This window comes from Chanodichthys erythropterus, chromosome 15, assembly GCF_024489055.1.
Source record: "Chanodichthys erythropterus isolate Z2021 chromosome 15, ASM2448905v1, whole genome shotgun sequence".
In the NCBI taxonomy this organism is placed as follows: Eukaryota; Metazoa; Chordata; class Actinopteri; order Cypriniformes; family Xenocyprididae; genus Chanodichthys; species Chanodichthys erythropterus.
In genome coordinates, this window is record NC_090235.1 from 9,214,694 (window position 1) to 9,230,173 (window position 15,480).

General features: G+C 38.4%; 1 protein-coding gene across 2 annotated transcripts in view; it reads right to left on the reverse strand.

Annotated features, from left to right (window-relative positions):
• Nucleotides 1-15,480, reverse strand: part of trappc9 (trafficking protein particle complex subunit 9) — a 243,329-nt gene that overhangs the window by 78,976 nt on the left and 148,873 nt on the right. For both annotated transcript variants that reach the window (XM_067411133.1, XM_067411132.1), the window contains 2 exons: nucleotides 15,132-15,242; nucleotides 4,263-4,416 (listed from right to left, as the gene is read on the reverse strand). In XM_067411133.1, coding sequence (XP_067267234.1) covers nucleotides 4,263-4,416; nucleotides 15,132-15,242 — 265 coding nt within the window. The remainder of the gene's footprint in view (nucleotides 1-4,262; nucleotides 4,417-15,131; nucleotides 15,243-15,480) is intronic.

A 15,480-nucleotide genomic window follows, 5' to 3' on the forward strand; every position in this document is an offset into this window, starting at 1 on the left:
TGCATTTTAATGAGGTTTGCTGCCCTTTAATAATCAAGATAGCAAACCTTAAGGGCTGTGTGCCTAATTAAAGTCTAACAATAAGGAGAAACTGGCCACAAATTCATTTGTCACTTGGTAATACAATATTTGGCCTACAGCTTTTTTTGCATATTAGTGGGCTGATACAGTTCAAGGTGTTATAACTAACTATTATTTTAAAGTTAAGAACATTTATGTTACGTAGTATAATTATGATTTTGGGACTGTACTGGGTCGCTAAATAATTAATATGGAAACTAAAACCAAACCAGTTGAGAAACACTGATTTATAACACATTGTTTTGCAAAGTATTGTATTTAAATAAAAATGTATGCAGTATACATTGTAAAACTGAATGGTGAAATTAAAGGTGCAGTATGTAAGAATTATGTGCGCTAGAGGTCGCTAGAGGCCTATTCAAAACAAAGGCGTAGCTTGATGACGCCAAGTTTGAGCGCAGAATCTTTTATTATGCCACAGTCACCGGCGCCTCTTTTACTTTTCCGGTCATGAGTATGAGGTAACGCAGCTCTGTTTATCATATTAGATACATTTGAGAGTGTTGAAAATGTTATAACGTTACTCTGAGCGTTCACTTGGTGGCTGCGGTGAGACAGTTGTTTGAGAGACACTGCAGTAAGATATTTTAGAATATCATCAGGCCAGAGAATCTTGTTTCTCACCATCTTGGAGTCCTTCAGGTAGGCTTTCATGTGTCTTGCACTGAGGAGAGGCTTCCGTCGGGCCACTCTGCCATAAAGCACTGACTGTTGGAGGGCTGCAGTGATGGTTGACTTTCTACAACTTTCTCCCATCTCCCGACTGCATCTCTGGAGCTCAGCCACAGTGATCTTTGGGTTCTTCTTTACCTCTCTCACCAAGGCTCTTCTCCCCCGATAGCTCAGTTTGGCCGGACGGCCAGCTCTAGGAAGGGTTCTGGTCATCCCAAACATCTTCCATTTAAGGATTATGGAGGCCACTGTGCTCTTAGGAACCTTAAGTGCAGCAGAATTTTTTTTGTAACCTTGGTTCCTTTGACCTCATGATTCTCATTTGCTCTGACATGCACTGTGAGCTGTAAGGTCTTATATAGACAGGTGTGTGGCTTTCCTAATCAAGTCCAATCAGTATAATCAAACACAGCTGGACTCAAATGAAGGTGTAGAACCATCTCAAGGATGATCAGAAGAAATGGACAGCACCTGAGTTAAATATATGAGTGTCACAGCAAAGGGTCTGAATACTTAGGACCATGTGATATTTTAGTTTTTCTTTTTTAATAAAGCTGCAAAAATGTCAACAATTCTGTGTTTTTCTGTCAATATGGGGTGCTGTGAGTACATTAATGAGGAAAAAAAATGAACTAATGATTTTAGCAAATGGCTGCAATATAACAAAGAGTGAAAATTTTAAGGGGGTCTGAATACTTTCCCTACCCACTGTATATTTGCACATTTATGGCTGGTTGACTGGCACGATGGCATCTCTGATCCACAGGCTCAGTATAAACTTGAACACAGTCTTCCACAGGGCGTCACTGAACACAACCCTCATGTGTTACTCATCTCTTCATATCATTGTGTTTTTACCCAACCAATCAAGCACAAGCTTCTACACATCCGATCAGTCATGCTGATGCCAAAATTCCTGAAACGTGTACACATCGCCCGCTTGGGACTGTATCTCTTTATTATTTATTATTTCAGTTGTTTATTATTTTGTAAGTGTCATTGAGCCTCCGCAGTCGAAAGCGACTCATGAAGAGAACAAGTGCTAGTAATCACGGGGGCGTTTAAACGCTATTAAAATGAGGGACGACGCAGTGGAGAGTGTACAGCGCTCAGGGCTCATGTCAGGGTGTCAGTCTCCTGAAACAAATGGGAGAAATGACGAACACCACTGTATGATGCCAGACTATTTTTGTTGTTTTTGGTAATCCAAACCCTGAAAGAAAGCTACATGGAAAAAACATTTTTTATATAACATTTTTTTTTTTTTTTCAACTGAAGACGTCTCCATACGTCCCCAAAGGGCATTTCTGTCAGATTTACCTCTGGGGACAAATTGTCTTCAAACTATAGGTAAGTACATGAACTGCGCGCACACGTGCACACACACACACACAAGTGCCATAAGTTTGAACCATATGTCAGTGCATCAAACTCAGCGTAAACGTGTCTCCTCTAGTATGTCCAGCTGTTAGAAACAGATGCTGTCTGATGGTCGTCCTCACAGTTGGGGCACACGTAACATCCATAGCACATTACATCACCTGCTTCACTCTACATACTCCAAAGCCAAAGCTCTTACACTGGAGTACAACAAATAACTGCCAGGAGAGTTCATCTGAAAACAGATTTATAAACTGGACTCTAAAATCTGATTGGATGAGACAACATTTAAAGGGTTAGTTCACCCAAAAATGAAAATTCTGTCATTAATTACTTACCCACATGCCGTTCCACACCTGTAAGACCTTCGTTAATCTTCGGAACACAAATTAAGATAATTTAGTTGAAATCCGATGGCTCCGTGAGGCCGTATATATAACGTATATAGTGATAGCCGATTTCAAAACACTGCTTCAGGAAGCTTCGGAGAATAAATGAATCAGTGTATCGAATCATGATTCAGATTGCGTGTCAAACTGCCAACAGCTGAAATAACATGACTTTGGCGCTCCGAACAGCAGATTCGATACACTGATTCATTATGATCCGCTGCTTCCTGAAGCATTGTTTTGAAATCGGCCATCACTAAATGTCGTTATTTTGTTTTTTTTTAGTGCCCCAAAAAATATTCTCATAGCTTTATAATATTGCTTTATAATATTACTGTACTCACATTTAAATATGTTTTAAGTACCTTTATGGATCTTGAAGGAACTTGTCATTGCTGTCTATGAAAACCTCACAGAGTCATCGGATTTCAACTAAAATATCTTAATTTGTGTTCTGAAGATTAACAAAGGTCTTACGGGTGTGTAACAGCATGAGGGTGAGCACACAGACTGTCATGGCTTATCAATCATTATAAAACAGAAGTTGTAAGTTCTAACATCTGATTAGATAAACAGCATTGCTTATTTATGTACAAATCTATATAGACATCTATCAAATTGTTGTTGCCAGCATTTTAAAGCTACTTTGGATAAATCTATATTGTAAAAACCACTAAAGGGATAAATTGTAACAGAATATTATAAATTATGTACTGTATATGACATTGTCGTCATTATATAAAAGCAATATGCCATTCAAGGCTGTGTGTTTCAGTGATTTTATGGTGATTAATGCTGGGGTCAGACCACATGATATCAGCCTGATTTTGGCACAATCCATTTGATGTAGGGTGTCAAAAGACAATTGGTGTCAGGATGCAAGAATCAATTGTTTTATTTCGCATAGTGGGTCACACAGGATAGCAATCTGTGTCCCTTCACGACGTCCTGTGAAGACTGCCATGTTTAATTTAAGCTAGCAAATCATTCATTACATTCTCCTTCGCCGCTTCAGTAGCCATTGTTTGTTTACGCTCTTGTTTCCAGAAGCAGTGTTAATTTAGTTTTAATCAGTCTTTTGACATTTTACATTCAATTAAGACATAATCGACTGTGTTTATGTGAATACTTGTCAAAACAAACATTTTGACAATTTTGTGTGTATTTGAAAAGACGCAAAAGAGAGCTCAATTCAGTACTCGTGACATCTGAGAGGCGGCTTTCTGTGTGCGCACAAACAACTGGACTATATTAAACTCTCTTTTGTGTCATCACGCTCTTCTCTTTCTCTCAGACATTTACACACACCCCTCCCTAACATTTTCGTCTTGTTTTTCTTCATTATTTTTCTTCATTGTTTTTGTCATTCAATATTTATTTAGATATCATCTCATTTTCGTCAGTGAAAAAATGTTGTTGATGAGAATTATTCATCAACATGAGTAACACTGTCCAGAATCAATCGCTAGTTCCGTCTTTTTGATGACATCATGCACATCATCAAAGATGTCGAGCTATGATTGGTCTGAAAGCAATATGTCATGTTTCTTGTGCATGACACGACAAGAATTTAGGAGTCAAAATCATGCACAATCTGACACAGTGACAATCGTAACAGACAAAAATACTGTGTAGTCTGAACCCGGCGTGAGGTAACACTCGGGTAAGGTAAGCTCAGATGTGTTCAGCTTCAGTGGCGCTGTAAGGGTTATCAGGACAGCTGCTTTCAGTAAAGGATATGATGGTCCAGTGGATGTCTAGCGTGCTGTTGATGAGCCCTCCCTGCACTTGCTGTCTCTTCTCTTCCTGTTGGCGTACTGTGGCCAGTCGCAATGCATCATGGTCCGTCACGGGCATGCTGTCAAAATCAAACTTATCCACCTGAATAGCCATCCTGCACAAACACAAAGAAGTACACAAAGGTCAAGTGAAGTGCTTGTCAAATCCACAGCTAAAAATACATTTGTTTTTATGGAGGATGACAAAAATAAACTCTTCAAACATCAGCCAAATTTGGTTTGTATACACAATGTTCAAAAACCGACAGCAAAAATCCATCACCATAAAAGGCTTGTCAGAAACTGTACACAAAAAAATGCCAAGGGCATGTGCAAGCTCACATAACCACTTCAGGCTCATAGAAACGGCAATAAAATATCCTTGACATTTCCATGTTCTCCGTTATCAGCGAGCAGAGAGAGAGACAAAGAGAGAGAGACAGAAAGAGCGATAGAGGGATGGATTAATGAAGGAGATAAGACCCTCTGGGAGACCGTTGGGAGTTGCTCTCAGGCCTGGAGTCGGATCGCAACATCTCTGGAGAGGAATACGACTGCATATCTACTGATACGAGACAGAAAATATGCTGAGATGTAAGCTATGGCCTCAGACAAGAGCACAACATCAGTTGTTTGAGTCGGTTTCGCAGAAACTATAAAGATGCCAGTTAGAATTCAATAGAATACACCAGATTTATACACGTTTTGAGGAAACCGTGAGGGGTGCTCAGCTGTGCAAAACTCAACAGCATGCTAGGGTGTTCTAGAGGGTTACTAGAGCATTTCTAAGTTATTTCTAAATTAACTGCCGGCCCCTGTCAACAAAGACCACCCTAAATGTATTTAGCTATGTTTCACATAAATAAATAAATTCAATAAAGCAGCATTTTCATGCCATGTATTCAGGATGGATGGATGCATGGATGGATGGAAAGACAGACAGATACTCAGATAGACAGACAGGTAGATGAACAGATAGATAGATAGATAGATAGATAGATAGATAGATAGATAGATAGATAGATAGATAGATAGATAGATAGATAGATAGATAGATAGATAGATAGATAGATAGATAGATAGATAGATAGATAGATAGAAAGAAAGAAAGAAAGACGGATGGATGGATGGAAGGATGGATGGATGGATGGATGGATGGATGGATAAATAGAATGACAGACAGAGAGATGACAGATGGATGGAAAGATAGACAGATACTCAGATAGACAGACAGATAGATGAATGGATAGACAGACAGACAGACGGATGGATGGATGGATGGAATGACAGCCAGACAGACAGATAGACAGATGGATGGAAAGACAGACGATGGATGGATGGATGGATGGAAGGATGGATAAATAGAATGACAGACAGATAGATGACAGATGGATGGAAAGACAGAAAGATACTCAGACAGACAGACAGACTGACAGACAGATAGACAGACAGACAGACAGACGGATGGATGGATGGATGGATGGAGGGAATGACAGACAGACAGATAGACAGATGGATGGATGGATAAATAGAATGACAAATAGATGACAGATGGATGGATGGATGGATGGATGGATGGATGGATGGATGGATGGATGGATGGATGGATGGAAAGACAGACAGATAGACAAATGGATGGAAAGACAGACAAACACTCAGACCGATAGATGAATGGATAGATAGATAGATAGACAGACAGACAGACAGACAGACGGACAGACAGACGGATGGATGGATGGAATGACAGACAGACAGATGGATGGATGGATGGATGGAAAGACAGACAGACAGATAGACAAATGGAATGAAAGACAGACAAACACTCAGACAGATAGATGAATGGATAGATAGATAGACAGACAGACGAACTGATGGACAGACAGATAGATGGATGGAAAGACAGATGAATGGATGGATGGATGGATGGATGGATAAATAGAATGAAAGACAGACAAACAGACGGATGGATGGATGGATAAATAGAATGACAGACAGACAAACAGACGGATGGATGGATAAATAGAATGACAGACAGACAAACAGACGGATGGATGGATGGATGGATAAATAGAATGACAGACAGACAGACAAACAGACAGATGGATGGATGGATAAATAGAATGACAGACAGACAGATAGATGAATGGACAGACGGATGGATGGAAGGAAGGATACTGTAATAGTGACGCTTGCCTAAACCAACAGCATTAATGGTGCTGTTTGAACAGACTCACATCCTCCATTTCTTCCTTCATTCAATCATCCAGCACACAGAAGACAACAGGCCCTGCAGACACTGATACATAATTCATCACACACACATTAAGGAGCCTCCGGCCGACTCCCGCGCTCTGTTTCCACAGCCTGTGGCATGCTGGCCGTCGAACAGGAAGGAATAATTATTCACTCTCGTTCTTCTTTCATCTGTCTTGTGTTTAGAGGGCTGCAGTGGATTAAGGACTGTGTTTACACTAGTGCGTTTTCATTTTAAAATGGCGTTTTTCAAAAGTCTCAGTTTTTGAGGGTCGAAAACACCGGATTCGTTTAAACGACAGGTGTAACCATATCAAAAGTGTTTTAAAATGAAAGCGCACTAGTTTAAACTCCTGAAGCGCTGAGATGCGTGGAGATGAAACCGCATCAGTGAAGGTGAATCTGAGACTCTTTCCACTCTTCTCTTCTGACTGCGAACACCGCTGCTTCCTTTCGTGCGTTTGTTCTGTTGTTTATTCCTATGTTTGTTCTGTCTCTGACATCATTTCATTCATCTTTTTGTTCTTTAGGTTTTTTTTTTTTTGCACATTTACACTGTTACTTGCTCTTTTCATTATGCCAAACATTTATTATAAGTGGTTTGTATCCGTTCTGTAGTTTTTATCCTCCAGTTCTGTTTCTTTTCATTTGTTTGTTCTTTTATTTGCTTGGTCTTTCTTTCAGTTTATTCTTTCAGTCTGCCATTTGATATTTTTCCTTTCGCCTTTTTATCACTTTCTTTATTCCTGTTATTCCTTCCATTCTTCCTTCCTGTTTGTTCTTATTTCCTTTGTTCTACATTTCTTCCTTGTTTCAGTCTTGCTACCTTTCTTTTTTGTGTTTAACATTCCTTGCTTCCTTTTTCATTCTTCCTTCCTTCCTGTTCTTCCTACTCTCCTTTTCATTTTCCTTCCTTCATTTTTTTTCATTCTACTTTTCCACCATCTATCCTTCCATTACTCTAACATCCTTCCTATTTTTGTTCGACCATACTTCCTTATTTTTATCCTTTGCATTCTTCATTTTTTCATTCTTTCCTGACTTTTTTTCCCATACCTTCCTTTTCGTTCTTCATTCCTTCATTCTTTCTTTTATCCATTTATCCTTCCATCCTTGCCTTTTCGATCTACCTACCTTCCTTTTTGTTCTTCATTCCTTCCTTCCTTTTTATCTACCTTCCTTGCTTCTTACTTCTTTCCTTCCTTCCTGTTTTACCTTACTTCCATTTAGTTTCTTCCTTCTTGTCTGTTTTTCCTTCCTTCCTGTTTTACTTTCCTTCCTTTTGGTTCGTTATTCTTTCTTTCCTTACTTTTTCCATTCTTCCTTTTCTGTCCCTCCTTCCTTCCTGCTTCACCTTCCTTCCTTCCTTCCTGTTTTACCTAACTTCCTTTTAGTTCTTTATCCTTTTCCTTCCTTTCGTTCTTTCTTCCGGTTCTTTCTTTCCTTCCTTTTTCTGTTCTTCCATCTTCTATCCTTCCTTATTTTTCGTTCTTCCTATCTCTCTCTTTAATGCTGTCCTGATGTTTAGTCACGTGATGTTCATGAGAGGAGAGGTTATTGTCAATGAAGAGGCTGCAGGTGTCTTGGGCTTGATGCTGATGGACATGTCAGCAAATGTGTTCTGATTTGCGAATAAACTGATCCTGTAAAACAACACGCAGGTGAGAGGAGATGTTGAGACATGATGGACTGATAAATACAACGTCTGAGACATGATCTGCGATCTGGAATCTCATATGGGAACTCGCACAAGCTCCAAAAAAGACATCTCACCGCTGAACATGAGCAGCGCTCAGAAAAACTCACATTCACTCAGAGAAGAGAAAATACATTTCTACAGAGTAATGAACCCAACCACATAGAGACTCATCTCAGGAAAAAAAGAGACAGAGAAATACAGAAAGATCCCCTTACAGACGCACCGTCGAGAAAATTCAATTCAACAGTTATTATTTTAACAATAAACCAATTTTTCATTTATGTATTTATTTATTTATTTTTATTATTTGGGTTGAAATATGACCATAATTTTTTTAACCTAATATACACGGTTACGATGGTTTTTGTTTAACATTGGTCCATCTTTCTTTCTTTCATGATTATATGAAGAGTAATAAGGCATTTAATGTATTTTTTTTCACAAATTATTCACATTTCTCACCACTTTAAAATATACAAAGGTAAAACCTCAAACACAACACACACTACCAGATGCACGCGCACACACACACACACACACACACACACACACACACACACACACACACACACACACACACACACACACACACACACACACACACACACACACACACACACACACACACACACACACAAACACACACACACACACACGTCCCTGTTCTTCACCATGATCTGTCAGTATCAATGCATCTGGAATGACTCAGGCATAGATAGAGAGTGTTATCATTCTACACATAAGCACTACAAAGGAAAATGGGAAAAAATATATATATATAGAGAGAGAGAGAGAGAGAGAGAGAGAGAGAGAAGACAAGAAGAAGCTGAAACAGACCTCTAAAGATTAAAGGACAAAATCTCTCTCTCTCTCACACACATTTTACAGGTCACCCAGGGAGAAGAAAGATGTAAAAAATGTACTGCAGCTGCATTTTAAAACAATCAGTTTGCATGCTTTCTTTTCGACCAATTACAACAGTATTGCAGTTTTATCCATTTTCAGAATAGAAAGAAAGAAAGAAAGAAAGAAAGAAAGATACAGCATTTATGTGATCAAGGATTTTTGCTGCAGTTTCAAAGTGTCACTGATTGTGTTTTCAGAGAGGAGAGGGAGAGAGAGCGAGAGAGAGCGAGTGAGGGTTATATTTAGCTCATGTGTGTGTTCTCTCCCGTGACTCCAGCAGCAGAAACACTGAGCTATTTATAGACTGCCTCCCAGTAACCCGCGGTTACCGGCAAATACAGCAGCATCACTGCGCCACAGCAACGCCGCATCACCCCACCCAACATCAGCGGCGTCAGAGCCGCACCTCACAACGTCACATTAATTCACTGTGTCGTTCAATTAGAGAAGATGAAATTTAAAATACAATTTCATACATTCAAAACGACACAATCTCTCAGATGAGTCCACAGAAAAGATGACAGGTTATTAAATCCCTCCGTCTGCAAGACACCTAATTCACAAATGCAGAATTATGTATATGTGCCTTTTTTTCTTCATTCATATTATTATATTATCACATATTAGTGATGTGCTAACAAGTATATAATTTATTTATTTATTTATTTTATGTTGTGATGGAATTTTATAGTTTTTTTTTTATTCATTTTTAAATTCAATTAGATTTAATACTATACACACCTAGTTGGTAAAAATAAGTTTAAGTTGAATCAGCATATTTGAATATTTTAGCATAATATAAGAGCATACATACAACAGTAAATATTTCTCTTCTTGTTTTGTCATGATCTTTTATTGTTCACTGAGCTTTATGAAATATATTTTGGAATTGCAGCACTGCATGCATCTGTGAAGGATTGAATAAGCACTGGCTTAAAAGTATCTTAGTAGGCAGCATAATTAAGTCACATTTGCTGTCCATAGGGGGCATTTCCATGATGCCTTAAAATGTTGCCTCAGGAACAGGAACAGATCTAGAGAATTTCGGCTGTATCTTGGGACTGCATTTTCATCCTGCATTTTCACATTTTTAATAAAACATTGCTTAGTATGTTTTCAAAGCTATTTTAAATATGAGGACTCATGAAATGATTCCTCATGAAATACTTACGTCGTAATACCAGTGTAATACCCATGTCATTATACACATTTGTGTCCTCATAAATCACAAAAAGGTGCACGTGCACGCACACACACACACACACACACACACACACACACACACACACACACACACACACACACACACACACACACACACACACACACACACACACACACACACACACAGAGTAAAGGAAAAGTGGCCCTTCATCATGGAGGAAGCACTTAGAGGCTTGTTGCTACAGCAACAGGCTTTTGTTTAAATTATGTGGGTAATGAAGAAGTTGAGCAGAGTACAGCACACACACACACTCACAGAGGCAGCACGCACTTCACAAGAGAAGTGGAAAGAGTGCAAAATCCCAAAATGCACAATGTGTCACAAATTCAGTGCCCTTTTTGGTGTGTGTGTGTATTCACTGTAAATTCCCTGTGGTGCGATTGTCATGAAGTCCGCTGGTTCTAATAACACACACTCATGTAAAATCCAGCCCCTTCAGGTGTTACACAGCCAATCACTTAAATATGCATTATCATTTAAATATAGACACGTTCATCAGAATAAATGAAAGGAAACATTCATTGATCATAAGTTCATACTATTTGCATTTACAACTTCTCAAGCTGAAACACACACAAGCTTCTTATTAAAGATTAAGAGACTTTTCAAATCCATTCAATCTTACAAAAACTGCAAGTTTCTCACATCATAATCCAAATTCTAATATTAGATCAAAATCTAATTAAAATGAATATCATAAGAAGCTAAGTGAACAATAACAAATTAATTAATTTAATAAAGATATTTAGGCACAAAAATAATTAGGAGAGAGAGGAGTAAAATACACTTTAAATAGTGTATTTTTTTTTTTTTTTTTTTTGGCTGAAGGTTTGACTGAACGTCAATGGAATGTCAATTCATGTCTGTATGATAACTTTCCAGGGCACAATCTGAAATATAATTAGGGCTATTAGTTTTATGTCTTACTTTGTGTTAGTAAAGTTCTTTCTTTCTCCTTGAATTGAGTACAACTTAAATAAAGAATATAAATCTGACCAATTAACCTGTTGAGCCAGAACCATGACAATGACACCTGAACTCAAAGTCAAATCTTTTTGAAACCCTTTGGAGTGTGTGCAACGTTGTGGTATGTTTTAAAAGAAGACAATTGGAGCTTTATATTTGAAGGTCTCATTAGAGTCAGCTGACTGAACACAGACACGCTCGACTTCAACCAGTCTGGCTCAATATGAACTTATTATGATCTTTATGATCTGCGTTAGTTACCTGCTCTAATATGCTGGCATATAAAAAGCTTTGATCACACGGTTTCATAAGGTGTTTGAACACAGATGTGTGTAAACATACACACACATGCCTATAATGGTAAAAAAAATAAAAATAATAATAATTCACGCACTTCTTTATTTATAATCCCCATAAATCATAACAGTCTTTCCAAACGCACAGTTCCAGATTTCCCGCTACTCTTATGTAAGCCCTGCACATGACTGGTGACAATCTGCCCTATTAGCATAGATCCCGCCCTGAGTGAGCCACAGCAGTCCACCATTTCTGTTTCCCTGCTGTAGCAGATGGAGATATACAATGTATGCACTAAAAAACATCATAAACACTCTGTTATTGGATGTACCAGATTTTGCATGAGTGCGTGAGATTCTCCAGTTTTGTTGTTGTTGAGTATCCGAAGTGTGAGCTGTTAAAGCTCCACCCTCTTCTGGAAAGGGGGCCAGGAGCAGCAGCTCATTTGCAATTAAAGGGACACACACAAAAAAAGCATGTTTTTGCACAAATAGGGGAAATTTTACACGCTATAATAAATGATCTGTGGGGTATTTTGAGCTGAAACTTCAAAGACACATTCTGGGGACACCAGAGACCTATCTTGTGAAAAGGGCCATAATAGGTCCCCTTTAAAGCATAATCAGACTTTCAGTGTCGAAAACACAAAATGCACACCAGGAATCAAAATCTCATCTTAAACACAACAGCACTTCACTGAGAAAAACTCCAGCATATCCAGCTCTTACAGAAATAACCTCTCTCTAAAAGAAAAAAATGAGGAGATCTGAGGTTCAGAGAAATCGATTAGTGAAGGTGAGCCCTCGCGCCGCTGGACGCCTCATTGTCACGCTGGCGGCCCGCAGATGATTGACATGAATGATTGGTATGCAGCGAGGACAGTGTCGTCCTTTAAAAAACCTCTCCCTGAAAGCATTCATCATACAGAATGACAGAGCGAGGCAGAGGAAAAGACACAGAACCTCCACAAGATGATGCGTCTCGTGTTATGAGAAAAGAAAGAAAGAATCAGTATGAAGAACTACACAATAACACAAAACACACACCATGTCATTAAAGGGGGGAGACCCAATTTAGCTATCTATGAGATCAATAACTAGTACAACACACACACACACACACACAAACAGAGACATCGATCAGTATGTGCTCGTTTATATTTCATCCTCCAGAATCAATCCCGCCGGCGCTTCTGGAACTCTGTAATCTGTTCATCAATTCTCTCTGATTCTGTCAAAGCAGCACGTTTCCCAATCCAGTCATTAATCAGGTGATCGGGGAAAGGGTATGCGACTCTGCAGGGTGTCAAAGGGGCGGAGGGCTTGTATACAAAGAAACAACTCTGCAGGTCAACACAAACCTATCAAGCATTTTACGGTGCTACATTTCCCACAATGCAACTCTCTAGGATTTTCATGCCGTTAGTGGACAAGACAGTGAGAGAGAGAGAGAGAGAGAGAGAGAGAAAGGAAAGCGATCAAGCAATTCAAAATAAACAGGCAATAGCAAGTGAGTTGAGAAAATTAACCTTCAAAAATAATGGAAAATGCATTTAACATTTAAAGGAGACTACCATTATTTTTTTTTAAATAAGTCTCTTATGATCACCAAGGCTGCATTTATTTTAATCACAATACAGTTAAAGCTGTAATATTGTGAAATATTATCACAGTTTAAAAGAACTGTTGAAATGTCATTTATTCCTGTGATGGCAAAGCTGAATTTTCAGCATCATTACTCCAGATTGAGAGTCACATGATTCTTCAGAAATCATTCTAATATGCTGATTTGCTGCTCAAGAAACATTTATTATTATCATCATCAATGCTGAAAACAGTTGTGCTGCCTAATAATTTTGTGGAAACTGATACATTTTTCTTCAGGATTCTTTGATGAATAGAAAGTTCAAAAGAACAGCATTTATTTGAAATAGAAATATTTTGTAATATGATATTTTGTACTTGACTTTACGGTCATTTTTTTGAGCAATTTATTGCATCCTTGATAAATAGAAGTATCAGTATCTTAAAAAAAAAAAAAGTTTTTTCAATAAAATTGTGGCAACAGGTATTATACTGTATCTGATAGATATCATGATATCTTTGAAAAATAGTGTAAATTAAGTCATCAATTATTAAAAAAAATAAATAAATTAACTCACTTTAAAACTTGCTCTCCTCTGTATTAGAGCACCCACTCGTTCCCCCTAAAAATTCACTCTGTGCTCCCCCGCTATCCACTTATAATGATTTTCTTCCCAACCCAACGGGTCCCATTAAATTTAGATCTCCTTTCCAGAATCTCACATTTAAACTTCCCCTAAAGAAAGAGAGAGTGATTGGGAATAACCAATATAAAATGTCGGCTATACAAAATTTTATTTGTTATTGTCTTATGATAGCCTACTGTCAACCCCGTAAAAAAAGTCACAGAGAAAAATAGACTAAATTAAATATGATATTTGTCACTCAAACTATAGGCTAAGCCAAAAATAAGAATAAACAAAAACTGTTGGCTTACTAGCTATTCTGCAAAATTAAATATTTTTTAACATCCACGCAAGAACAGAATGTCACTGACTGACGACCGAACATCTCTCCTCCAAAATCTGAGCACAAAGGCTTTAATTCTGAGATTTAACCCATGCAACAAGAACTCTGATGGGGTCTCGAGACCTGCTAGAATGCAGAGCTCGACTCTGTGGCTCTCAAATCTCATTTAGTCAATGACACCAAACACCATTGGTTTTCATGCGTCTCCACCAATCACAACTCCACAAAGTTTGAATATGCAAATGAGATTAGAGAGATGATATAGGAAGATTTTCAGAGAACATTCACAGTTGTATTTCACAAAATAAATAACATCATACGGATTCAAAAAGGGACGTGGGTGAGTAAATGATGATTCATTTTTGGGTGAACTATCCCTTTAATGATTGACACGATGACATTTGCTCTTCATAAGTCACTTGGTTCAACTTATCAGCTTCCAAACCAGGAAATAAGTAAAAAACATTACATGAATAAAGATTTAATCAGTATTTTTCTCATCTTAAACTCAGGGCGGAATATAAAACGTATTATAAAACGTCGTATTTGCATTTTATCCTTCATTCCTTCAAATGAAAGTATGTCATGTGGTGAATCCTGTCTCCTTAAGTTTGCATATCTTCAAAAAAAAAAAAGAAAAAAAAAGCAATTTCAGCACGACACATCAAAAACCTACTGCGGAGTATACGGAGACACTATAAGCGTGCGTCTGTCGCTCTATGAAAGTCAGAAACTGTGACCCGCTGCAGCTCCGGTTCATGAGAGTAACTTTCATGAAATAGAGAGCTGTCAGTGGAGAAGAGGGTCAGGTAATGCCGTCTGACAGTCTACAGACTTCAATCAGCCAGACAGACGGCGTTACATCACAGCGATAGAGGAGGAGTCAGTGCAAAGTGAAGGTGTGTGTGTGTGTGTGTGTGTGTGTGTGTGTACCTCTGACACTCGCTGGCGTGCAGCACCAGGTCCTGGTTGCTCTTGGCAGACAGCGTGAGCTCATGTTCGGTCGAGTTGAACACGTCCAGCAGTAGATGGCATTGACGAGTACTGCAGACAAACCAAGGGAGTATTAATGAAGTACACAACCTGTGGATCATTTATTTCATTACATTAAGCTTTGAACATCAATCTTTCTGTCCTCAATTAAAGCAAAATAAAGCAAAGGACACATTTGACATTTAACACACAGTTTTGTGGAGTAGGAACTTATCACCTGTCTGTGACAGTTTGTTAGGCAGGGTTCATGCAGGTTTCAGTCAAATTTAAGACCTTTTTAAGTATTCTT